Raw genomic sequence first — 13,151 nt, 5'->3', positions numbered from 1 at the left:
TGACAGTGTTGTTAACAAAAGGCTAAGCATGAGAGCTAGCATATTGATTTCATTTCATTTGCGATTTTCATGAATAGTTAACGTTGCGTTATGGTAATGGGCTTGAGGCTGTAGTCATGATCCCGGATCCGGGTTGGCTCGACGCAAAAAGTTAACAGTTTGGAAACCTTAGAGTGTTTTCTATCCAATACTACCATGCATATGCATATCCTAGCTTCTGGGCCTGAGTAACAGGCAGTTTACTTTGGGCACGTTTGTCATCCAAACTTCAAAATACTGCCCCCTACCCAAGAGAGGCATTCCAGGTTATAAGGCAACAAAATAGGAAAAATGCATAGGGGGGTGAATACTTTTGCAAGGCATTGTATATTCTGGTCAATTTATGAAGTACACTGAAATTCCAATCCATTTATCTTCAAAGCTTTTCAATTAGGAACATTTTTAATTGGAATTGGAATTTGGTTAACTTTCTGAATTAACTGGAAATTAAATGGAATAGACCCCAACCATGTTCCTGATGCTTGCTCAATATGAGTGTTGAGAAAAGGGCAATCTGGGATGAGAATATTTGGACATTATCAAACCACTTAGTTGGAACTTATTGATCAGCCATTACTACAAAGGCCCAGTGTGTATCACCCTTTGCTAAAGACGTTCAAAAGGCATTATTGATCAAAATAAGACAGATTTGTCCAAACTGTGTATTTACTGTAATGACACAGTACTCAGATTGGTCAATAAAACCGTGTGATGCATTGAACACTTTTGAATAGTTTATTGATGTACTAAGTGAGTTTCATCATTGAATAACCAAACAAATTCAAAGACAAAAATAGTTACAAAACTGGTATTGCAGATGTTGTTGGCATTAACTTTACATTGGCATTGAGATTCATGAACATTTTAGCATAATTCATAGACATGCGTACATGCAAATAGATGGGTTAAACTTGTGGTTAGAGTTGAGGATAAGGTTAACGCACACACATGTACACACACAGAGAGAGCATTGTTCTGATGCTGAAATCACAAAGCAATCCATTTCAGCACCATGGACAGTACCTATCGGTCAGATTACAGTGGTTACAAAACCTGTGGGAAACTCTTGTGTTATCATGTAGGTTGTTCATTTATTTAGAAGACATATCAAGGATCAGACAGGGATGAACATGTTTGGAGGCATGATGTTAAACTGACTTTCAGCCTTCTGCAGGCCAGTCATGTCTGACCTTGTGATGCCTTACTGACAACACGATTTCTAACTGATTTTAGCAATATGGGTCTCTTACACAGATGTTCATTATAGGAGGGTAATAGTCGAATCAAGATGATGTATATGTATTATCATGAGGAAAATCATTCAGACACACATACACACACACACACACACACACACACACACACACACCAAACGATTTGCTAAAATAATCTGATAATAAAATCACTCATGAAACAATTTCAGCACTATCAATAGCCTCATTGTCAGGCGTTTCTGTGAGTTACTATCCTTCCTTTAAGACCAAGATGAAGTTTTCAAAAGGCAGATGTTGCATTGACTTCAAACCGTATGTCTAAAGATGTTTTTTCACATATTAAATATTGAATCAACATAACGCTAGACAACACCATATCTGCTGCTCCACAATGTGAGTTTCCAGATTAAGATGCATTTAATACCCTGGTGTAACTCAGGTATGTCTATTTATGTCCAATTTATATTAAAGTGACTATACATAGAATACTGTAACAACAAGCTATATGAGGGAGAACCACTACAAATCACTCTGACACTATCTGTTAACAACTGCATGTTGAAAATATTAAATATGTGGACTAAATAAACCCTAGGAAGCATGAATAACTGTGTTTTGCTCTGAATATTAATCAGCGATCATGACTCAGCCATGGTTTAGTCTCCATTTTTTTGTAGTCTCTATCTCTCACACACACACACCCATTGATGAGTGTGCATGATTGATGTGCCCTTGGATGCCTGTTCCTCCTCTGTGTGGTGTTTGTTTGACTGGCCAAATTGACTATTGGTTACATAGTTTAGCTTGAACACATCCCTGCCTGTTTTGATCTGGCTATAGGTTTCAATAGCGATAAGAGACCACGTGTATGTATGTGTGTGTGTGTGTGTGTGTGTGTGTGTGTGTGTGTGTGTGTGTGTGTGTGTGTGTGTGTGTGTGTGTGTGTGTGTGTGTGTGTGTGCGTGTGCGTGTGTGTGTGTGTGTGTGTGTGTGTGTGTGTGTGTGTGTGTGTGTGTGTGTGTGTGTGTGTGTGTGTGGACGTGTTTAACTACACTTCTGGCAACCAGAAGTGTGTGTCTGTGTGTGTGATTTCAACATTTGACTTGTGGCATTTTGCCCTCCTCCTTGTTCTTCTGTGTGTGGGAGTTGTTTTTGTTGTTTTTATGATGGACTCTGAAAGGATGATATCTGAACACATGCTGGGTTGAAAGACTGATAAACAACAAAAATACTTAGGTCACTGAATGTTCACAGAATGATTCTAAATGGCCAAAGAACAAGATAATTAAAAACATTTTATGCCAATTTCCTGATGCTTTCAGAGATGATTTATCTGACATTTTAAAGGCTTAATGAAAACTGAACTGTGTGTGTTTGCTGGTCAAGTTAAGGTTATGTGCTCATTTGGTTCATGTTTAGTGTGTCTTAGCCAGCAGAACATGATCTTGCTACTACATTCTCTTGGTAAAGACTTCTTTAGAAATTGGAATCTGGGACTATATGTAATGTGTTACTGTGAAACCATGCAGTTTTTTTTGTATGGACTACAATAGCACTGCCCATTACAGAGCAACTTTAGGCGAAGGGGGGCAAACTCTACTGCACATCTCCATATTTGTAAACAAAAGATGATCATTTGTGAGAGAGCCTCGTTAGAATACCCTACATGAGAATGTGGCATTTGACCCTGGTTGAAAATAGTGCTGGTTGCTTTTATCCTTACAGCCTGGTCTCATAGACGAGACGTAACGCAGGAGATGTAAATCCGGCCCTCAAATTAGAATGGTATTTTACATTTGATATGGTTACATAAGACAGAAGGCTACTTAAAGCAAAAAATGAAAGTAGGGTGGTTGGTCGGGCTGGATGGGTAGGTGTATAACATGAACGTCTAGCAACCCAAAGGTTGAGTGTTTGAATCTCATCACAAATAACTTCAGCATTTGAGCTATTTTGGGACAACTTAGCATGTTAGTTAACCCTTCCCCTAACACTAACATTACTCCTTTAACTTAACTCCTAACTCCTAATCTTAACCCTAACCCCGTCTATGAGACCTAGCTAACGTTAGCCATCTTGCCACCATTCACAACATATCATATGAAATGGTTGATGGACATCCAAACATGAATACATACCATAGGAAGCGTAACATATCATACAAATTGGAGTGTCCTGGATTTACATTTACTTTGTTAGGTCTACCCCTGAGCCCAGGTTTATCCTTAGCTATTGGCCTGTGCTACAGTTTGAAATGCCACAGACACTGATACATGTAGAATTTGCAAAGTTATCAATATGAGTTGTTGAGCCCGACCCTGTCAGAATTCCTCCTCTTTTGGACGTTATTTCTATTATGCCAGAGATGTGATGTCAATCTCATAACTCCAGTTATGTTGTCATTTTGTTTTATCTATCAAATATGTAGACCAGGCCTACCACATTAATAAAACAAAAGCAAACGATGATGTTCCATAAATCTAGTGCTACCAACTAGGTTGAGTTAGCCTATAACTGCAAGTTGTGTTTTAACAATAGAATCGATGCAGAGACTATGACAGCAATCCACAGCGAAACATTTGGGTTAGTTGACGCAAAGCACTTTTGCTTTTTAATTGCAATTTTTATTTTCATTTTGCAATCCCCTTTGAAATCGTGACGTTTACATAGACACTTTGTTTGTTGTAGTCAACTGAGAGCCGCATCATTTGGCTGGGTTGTGGCGTGTACGTTGTAGTCTATGTAGTTAATTATTTTACCGCATTCAACAGCGGTTCCTAGGAGAGAGAAAGTAACATTCACGCTGGAGGACACTCGTATGCTGGGCTTGATGCAATACACACATCAGAGATTATTAGTCTTCATAAAATGCGCAATTTAATAATTAGATGAGGTTATAACCAACCTCTGATTTGGAAAAGAGTTGTCTCCAATACGTTGGCAATGCGTTATGTCGTCTAGTCTACTTTAAAAATAATTTTAAAAACACACAAAAAAACAGAAGCGGATCTAAAGCAAGGATTCAGCCTAAGCAGTAACATGACATGAGGAACGTCGTTTGGAATCCATAACCTTGTTGGCTTTAGAATAGGAATATTATTGGTCAAAAAAGACTGAACAGATCAACAGCTTTTAGTGTGAACATTTTAACGCTTGCTAGTCCTGTATGTGGATAGATTTTTTTCAGCATTCCCTCAGACGGTGGATTTTTTTCCATTGCAGCTCAGTAGAGGGTGTGAGATCTTTCTAAGAGCACCGGGCTAGAACGAGCACAGTCTCTGTGTAACCTCTTTGTGATTCAAAATTACCAAAGAAAAGCACTGGAAACAAACGCAAGGAAACACCGAAAGGTGTGAGGAATGCGTTTTTTTTTTTCTCTCAGTGGCAGTGTGATCAGCACTAAATACCCAGCGTCGGTGTGAATTCAGCACCGAGGGGAAAAGAACAGCACCCACTGCTACCGCAGCACTACAAGAAAATCACGGATTTATAAAATTTGCAAGGTCAGTCATTACCGAACAAAAGCCTAAAAATGTGTCAGATGCTATTGCGGTTTGTTGTTTTCAATTATTTTCATACCAGCAAAAGGATCCATTCCATCTGAGGCAATTCTATATGGTCATTTTAAAGCTGGACGCCTGGACATAACCGGGTAGAAGAGCATGGGTATTATAAAGGACTGTCGCCTTTTCTTTTAGACCCCTCGGTCTATCTTTTGGGGGATAAACTGGATTACAAAAACATTGATTCAACAGCTCGTTTTCATGTCTTGAAATCGGGGATGAATTGTTTGTATTGAAAATGCTGCTTTGGATTGTCTTGCTGAAGGCGGCTCTTTGTGTGGCCATTGGAAATGTTACAAGGGACATTTGTAAGGAGCAGATATGCTCCTGCAATGAGATTGAAGGCGATTTGCACATTGACTGCGAAAAAAGGAGCTTTACTAATCTGCATCATTTGACTGGTCCCAGTTCCCAGTTTTATCACTTGCTATTGCATGGGAATTCTTTATCCAGGCTTTTTCCCAATGAGTTTGCTAACTTTTACAATGCCGTAAGCTTGCATTTGGAAAACAACGGTTTGCATGACATTGTCCCTGGTGCTTTTCTGGGACTGCAGCTCGTGAAAAGGCTACACATAAATAATAACAAGATACGGTCATTTAGGAAGAGCACCTTTCTTGGTTTAGATGACTTGGAATATCTTCAGGCTGATTTTAATCTATTGAGAGACATTGACCCGGCCGTGTTCAGGGACTTAAATAAACTTGAAGTGTTAATTCTAAATGATAACCTCATCAGTGCACTACCTATAAATGTGTTTCAACACGTCCCCATCACCCACCTCGACCTGCGAGGGAACCGAATCAAAACGGTGCCTTATGAGGGAGTTCTCGAACAAATACCGGGCATTGCGGAGGTTTTATTGGAGGATAACCCCTGGGACTGCAACTGCGACCTGGTTTCCCTGAAGGAATGGCTGGAGAATATACCGCAGAACGCGCTTATCGGCCGGGTGATCTGCGAGGCTCCAACGCCACTGCAAGGGAACGACTTGAACGAGACATCGGAGATGGATCTGTGTCCTTCAATGAAAAGTGGTGCTGACGAGAGTTTAGTTGCACCTCCTACCCAAGAGGAGACCTCTGTACCTGGGCCCGTTCCAACGCCTTATAAAGCTAGTGGTGATCCTGGGTCCCCAACCCCGGGGAATGGGCAAAAGGGACGCTCTAAATCGCACTGGCAGTTGAAAACGAAGCCCACATCTATGACAGGTGTGAATGGGGAGAGAGAGCAGCTGCAAATTGTGCAGAACGCATCATGTCCTGTGCCATGCAGCTGCAAGCTCATTGGATCCAGGCAGGGGTTAGGGGTTAACTGCGAGGGCAAGAAGATAGAGAGCTTGGCTAACCTAAAACCCAAACCCATCACTGCGCACGAATTAAACATGAGAGATAACAATGTCCATGCTATAAAAAAGAACCATCTCAATGGCTATTCAAGTCTGAATCTCCTTGATTTGGGTGGAAACAACATTAAATTGATAGACAACAGCACTTTTCAAAACCTCACCGAATTAAGATGGTTGTACATGGATAAGAATTATCTGGATACGCTCATTGCGGAAATGTTCATTGGACTTCAAAATCTGGAATATCTAAGTTTGGAATATAATGACATACAGTTGATACTGGCAGGCACATTCAGTCCTCTGCCTAATCTGCGAGTGCTTTTCCTCAACAATAACTTGCTGAAAGCGCTACCTGTGGATGCTTTCCTTGGAGTGTCTTTATCAAAGATTAGCTTGCATAATAATTATTTCACATATCTCCCTGTCGCAGGGGTCTTAGATCAACTAAATTCGATCATACAAATTGATTTGCATGGGAACCCTTGGGATTGCTCGTGTAATATTGTCCCTTTCAAACAGTGGACGGAGAAACTGGGGGCAGATGTGATCGTTAGTGATCTTAAGTGTGAGTCCCCAGAAGAGTTCTGGAAAAGGGATTTCCGTCACGTCCGAAATGATCTCATGTGTCCCAAGTTGTATGATAAAGTCTACCCCACCTCTCTCTCCAAAAACAGCACATTCACCGCAGACACGGGTACGCGCTCGAACTCCTATGTGGAGCCGAACAGGGTATCCATCTCTGTACTAGTCCCTGGGCTACTACTGGTATTTGTCACGTCTGCGTTCACTGTTGTAGGGATGCTTGTCTTCATTTTGCGGAATCGCAAGAGATCAAAGCGGAGGGATGGTAATTCCTCTGCGTCAGAGATCAATTCCTTGCAGACAGTGTGCGACTCGTCTTATTGGCATAGCGGGCCTTACCATGCGGACGGGGGCGCGCAAAGAGGGTTTGACTGTAGCGCCCATTTCTCCACAACAAATGATGCGTAAAACGACTATTGACAATTAAACCTGGAATACAAACAGACAGACAAATATACTGCGTTCTCTTGACTCAATGGCAATTGAAGAAAAATAAACAAATGCTATGTTACGACGCTTCTTCATTCGCTTTCTGTCGGAGACCATTTTTTGTTTGCTCCAGTTGACTGTGGTGCCAATGAGTCTGCTACAGAACCAACTGTAATATATGTATAGACCCCCTCCCCGCCCCCGAATCCCAGTACAGCTATTTGCCGCAATCAGACTGACGATCTGAGAGAGAAGAATCGGGAAATTGTGCACGAGCGCATGAATGTAATGTAAATAACTGACTATCAGATTTGCATGATTTCGCATGGTTTCAACACACACTGGGGAACCATACCATAAGTAAAGAAGAAACCAACTCGACCCTTCTTTCATGTTGTCAATATGAATATATACAGTATATATATGCATATAAAACTATATATGAATATATACAAAGTGCCATTTCTCTATTTTTTTGTGAACTGCGTTATAGGATTTGTATTTGTTGTTTTAAAACGGTAAAAAAAACGGAAAAAGAACACATTGGGACAAAAAAGCAGATAAACGCTGTCCACGCATGTTCTTTTTTGTTTGTTTTATCAGTTGATTGTCGATAAATATCGGGGTTATTTATAATTGGTGCAGATCTCATCATATCTGCACATTCAGCTCTTTATGAATGTATAATGTGTTATTTTATGGTGTGCCAATTGTTGAATTTCAGATATTCGGGATGCAGGTGAGCATGACCAATTAACGTCACTCATGGTTATGCCGCAAGGTTAATGTAGCTAAAAACAGTTCGTGGTTTTGTGTGTTAATGACTATAGCCTGCTTTGGGGGAGAGGAGAAGGCTTTACCGAATTATATGTTTTTTTTTCTAACTGCATATTTTTTCAAAATTAAAATGTTTTCAATGGAAGTAATGGTATGTGCAGTTCGATCTATGTACAGAGCGCAGGTAGACTAAAATGCTTTTTTTATGTAAAAAGTATTCCTCCACAAAGCGTAGGCTATGATTCACCTCCATTTATGTGAGCTTTTGTAAAGCCATCTATTGTGTCCAAATATGACAAATGGACTTACATTTTTTTTAACTAACGTGCTTAAAATAGATTGGGCAATGGTCAGTTTGCATACAGTAACAAATGACATAAAAACACGTCTTAACAATCGACAGTATTAGTCTGATGCCATTGGGAAGACATGGCAGGATCCCCGCATTTACTCTGGACGAGGAAACTCACGATGTCGCTGTTGTTGCATCTTCTCCATTGGAGGGAGGGCTGAGGTATAGGTGTTTTGCAAGAGGGCGTTTTGGAATGGGAATTTGTATCTTGAGATGTTAATTTAATCGGGTGTGAATAGGCAATGTTGCATTAAGAAACATATATATTCTTCAATATTAGAAGTGTTCAGCAGTCGGTCTGTTGCCCAATGCTATGACATTTTACTGAACAACTATAGTGATATCAAGATGATGATTACAGTGTACCATAATGGTTAGCATTAAACGTGATATTCTGATAATCCATTCAAATTGATTACAGATTACACGACTGTGAAATGTTTTGGTTTTATATGAATACTCTGTAAATTCAAGCACTGAATTCGTTTTGTTCATACTGGTTTTTATTTTTCATTAGGATCAGGTCCATCAATGTAACCACTGTTTTTCATTTTCTTATAAATAAGCATATGTGCATATATGTGCATATATATGTCAATAAGGCATTACAAGTCAGACATGCACTGGCCTGCAAAAGGTCAAAGTGCTCAGAGCCAGTTCAATATCAAACATGTCTCCACCCTGTCTGATTCATCATTTATCTTAATACAGCAACAAGCATTTCCCCCAGGCCCTTTTAACACTGTGGACTGATAGACTATATGGTTAGCTGTGTGACTGCATTAGCAGAACAATGTTCATTGTCGTGTGTCTGGGCTGTGTGTGTGTGTGTGTGTATGTATGTATGCATTTAAATAATTCTAATTATTGATTAAATGTGTGTGCATGTGCACTAGTGTCTGTCTACATGTGTGTGTCTGTCTGTATGCTCACACACTCACCCCCCCACCCCATCACTAAATGTAACCAATCACATAGGCTGACCTTGGGGAGTATTATCTTAGCAGGTCTTTGGCAACAACAGTGCTGTCCATCACTTCAGACTCGAGTCTGTTGGTGTATTGCTTCAAAGGGTAATTATTAGTCTCTACTGTGGAACGTTTTACCATGGCTCATGAATTATTGGTCATATCTCAATGCTGTGTCCCAGAGTTACATTTATATGCTTTACTACATTTGACCTGCTTCTATTTTGTTAAATAAAACGTGGTTGAGGTTGAGTGAAATCTATGCGTCTCTAAGACATTTCATTCTTACCTGGGTTGAACTGAAACACAGTATTATTGGATATGTGTGTGCTAAATGTGCTTGTTTTGTTTCAATAATAACCACTTGGTCTGTGTTGTCCATGGTGCATACACTGATTGCTGTGCGATTGCATTAGCAGAAAAATGCTATTGCAGCCAACTTATTTCAGCACCGTGGACAGCACATGTCTCTACCAATGAGATAGCAGTTATATGGGGTGTTCATTGTGCTCCGTGGTTTCATCTCTGAGGTAATGCAATGCTGTCCACAATTATACCTGTGTTTGGGTACATTCAAAACACAGAATATTATGTTGCTTTTGATGGCAGGAGTATTATGGTGCTTGCAACATCAGAGTTCAAGAATGACCCCAACACTGGCTTCCTCCTCTTATCCTCATATGCAGTATTACATGATGTTTGACCAAAGCATTCAAAGCAAGCCTTTGTTTTACTGTATAGCAATGCAAAGGTGCTGATCCTTTGTTCATTTGTGAAGTAGAGACTTGACAGGTTATTCCTTGGAAACCAAATATCTTGGAAAAATAATTGAGAAATTTGATATCAACTACTGTCCAGTTATGTGCTGCAGTTTACAGATCAAAGCCTAACCTTACTGTGGCTTTGCTCTCTGCAGCGATTTGTATTTTAGCTATGAACCCCAGGTGTGCTCTGTACATTTCTGACCAGAGCTTAACTTACTCTTGTTTTGCTCTCTGCAACCCCAGCAGGCTACACACACTTAACTGATCATCTCCCTGAGAAGCTGGCAGCTTGTTGCAACCCTCGCAGCATGGCACCCATCAGCAGCACACCTCGGGAGTTTACTTTCCCGATTACTCCCAATGCCAGTGTAAATACCACAGCTGTTGTTGATCAGTATGACTGATCGGACCACCAAGTGCTGCCTGTGACCTAACCTCTTCAATTCTCAGCCTCCACGTATTGATTCGATCTATTGACTCGATCATTGACTTTGTTTTGAGCCGCACGCTGCACTATTGTTTCCATCCTTCAGAGGCTTTTGAAATTTTGGTAATTTCTACCTGCTCAATATAATGTGTCTTGCCTTTGTTGGTAACAATAACACAAATTATACAATGTTGCATAGATACTGAAATAAGATGTTTAGACTAAGATAGCGATCATCCTTCGCTGGCATGAAGGTTTTTGTAGACTTGTAAAATTGACTTTTGCCAAGTTGGTGCAGTAACTTTTGCAAAGTTGGTGCAGTAAGGGTTATGTAGTAGCCTGGAAGGAAGTAGGAAATGTAGACCAAGGTAGGTTGGATGTGAGAGACCAACTGCCCCCACCCCTCGAACCTGCCTCATTTTAATTTGCTGAAGCTTTCTTGGTTCTCTGTTCTGTCCCAAGGGAAACCTGCCTCCATTGCTTTTTACAATTACCGGGCTGGTCAAAGTGCTGATCGTAACTGGGCCAAGGTTAACATGTCTTATTGATGGAACACACACACACACACACACACACACACACACACACACACACACACACACACACACACACACACACACACACACACACACACACACACACACACACAAACACACAAAGAGAAAGAAGGTATTACAATTTAATTTTAGATGGTAAAATGGTTCTCTGTAATTTTGTAATGTAGCAAGTAATACCACATATAAAGCCAATTAGGTTGAAGGAGGAGAAATATGACTAATAATATGCTTGGATTTCGTTTTTCTTGATTGTTTTTCATGGATTCCATGGCGTCTGGTAATTTCATGGCAAGCTTTCCTTTCAGTGCCTTCTTTTGTACATGAAACCCTTGGATTGTATTCACAAAGCATCTCACAGTAGCAGTGCTAATCTAGGATCAGGTGTCCTATTTCCATGTAATGTAAATCATTATGCTCTAAAAGGCAAAACCGATCCTAGATCAGCATTCCTACTCTGAGACACATTGTGAGTATGGGTTGAGATCAGATCTGAGGACAGCCCCTAGACTTCTCCAGGCAGATGGCAAAGCAAACTATGACACACAAAAATAATATATGGACACAGAGAGCTGAAGGATTTCCTGTCTCAGTTGTGGTTTCATTGATTGTTTTCCATCTCCTTTCTCAGTGTTGGATATAGGCTGTTGTTAGAGCAGTCTGGTCATTGATGGCCAATTAATCAATCAATTGTTCAAAGAGGGCATATTGATCATGCCACACACTCAGTGTGTGCTCATGAGAGTGGCAGGCAGTGAGAGAAGTACACCTGATCCCTCAACGCTACCCATGCTGCGTTTGTGTACTGTAAATGTCAGATAAATTGTTTACTCTGACATACGAGTTGACAATGACGTTCTTTTGAGGCATCTGCTGGGAAATAGGCCTGTCTTAATAATCTCTTATATTCTCCTCTCCTATTTAAAGTCATCATGTTTTCTCTCTATTCTGAAGCAAACCAGTATCATGTATTCAGTCAGTCGCCTTCACTCGCTCGAGGACGTTATCTGTCAGATCATGACTTCTTTTTGAGTGTTGCTCAATGGGACCTCCCAACATCTCCTCAAATATACATATTTATGTGGTTTTCAGTCCCTATTGAGGGGAGGATGTCAGTTGGTTCATTAGCAAACAACATGTTCCTCTAGGTCTGGTTTGGATTCAATTAAACACTGTCTTTCTATTTACAAAAGAAACTCCTTCTATAGCTCTGAAAACTCATCTAGAATATTGTTGGAATGTTATGGAATGTTATGTCCTCGGAATGCTGAGAGAAGTAGACAAACAAACGTTAGAGAAATGTTATCCCTAACCTTCAGTACCAGAGACATCATGGGAGCCAAAATGCATTTTAGCAGAATGTTAGCTGGGTCAACAGATGCTGTGAGTGCTCAGCTTTGGGCTCATCCCAAGAACAATGGATTTTTACTCTCATCCATACGCTATGTGAGGGATGAACGACAGCAGGGTACAAGCAGATTAGTAGGTTTTACATTCCCATGCTATTAAAACTGCAGCCAAATGTCTTTTTTTTGTGAGATAGATTTGTGAAATAGACCTAATGTAGGGAATACAAAGACAAACATGGAAACGTTTCAAAGATGCAATTTACTCAGGATCAGGAAGTTGGCTATAAATAACTGAATAGGGGCTAGTCTTGTATGTTCACTGTAAGATACATAGTCATGTCTTTGGTGGTTTGAGGTCTCTGTTGGAATCTAAATCCAAAGGCAAAGACAGAAACACCATAAATGGATCCATAATTGCCTTGTGATCACTGTTTGAGGAGCATATAAAAGTGATTGCAAAGGCCTCTCCTGCAGCAGAACGAACATTCCTGCAAATGATTGCAAATTGCAACGTATGTCTTACTATTTCATGGTGCATTCATTCTGTGTTTGCTGAATTTCTAACAGTTCTCTTACTGTAGGTGGATTTGGTCTGACATGGCATTTAATGTGAACACAATAGCATGTTGTCAACTATCAAACAATCTTCTGGGCCAGTCTGTTACTGCAGTGCCTGTGAGGTCCTTGATCGGTGCCTAAACATCATTCCCATGGCCTGGCCAATTTGCTCTGATTGCTTTCCCTGCCAAGCGTTTAAGGAGCATGGCCAAGGGCAAGTCGTATAG

The 13,151-nt window shown here is 40.4% G+C and overlaps 1 protein-coding gene across 1 annotated transcript; it reads left to right on the top strand.

Annotated features, from left to right (window-relative positions):
- Positions 1–4,028: 4,028 nt before the first annotated feature.
- On the top strand, positions 4,029–9,530 carry LOC118370248 (SLIT and NTRK-like protein 1). Its single transcript, XM_035755174.2, has one exon. It carries the CDS (start codon positions 5,055–5,057, stop codon positions 7,152–7,154), a length of 2,100 nt encoding a protein of 699 aa, XP_035611067.2. The 5' UTR covers positions 4,029–5,054; the 3' UTR covers positions 7,155–9,530.
- Positions 9,531–13,151: the final 3,621 nt, after the last annotated feature.

The sequence above is a fragment of the Oncorhynchus keta genome, chromosome 37 (genome assembly GCF_023373465.1).
Source record: "Oncorhynchus keta strain PuntledgeMale-10-30-2019 chromosome 37, Oket_V2, whole genome shotgun sequence".
NCBI classification, from domain to species: Eukaryota; Metazoa; Chordata; class Actinopteri; order Salmoniformes; family Salmonidae; genus Oncorhynchus; species Oncorhynchus keta.
Note: the sequence above shows the minus strand (reverse complement) of the source record. Positions and strands in the feature narration are given on the sequence as shown.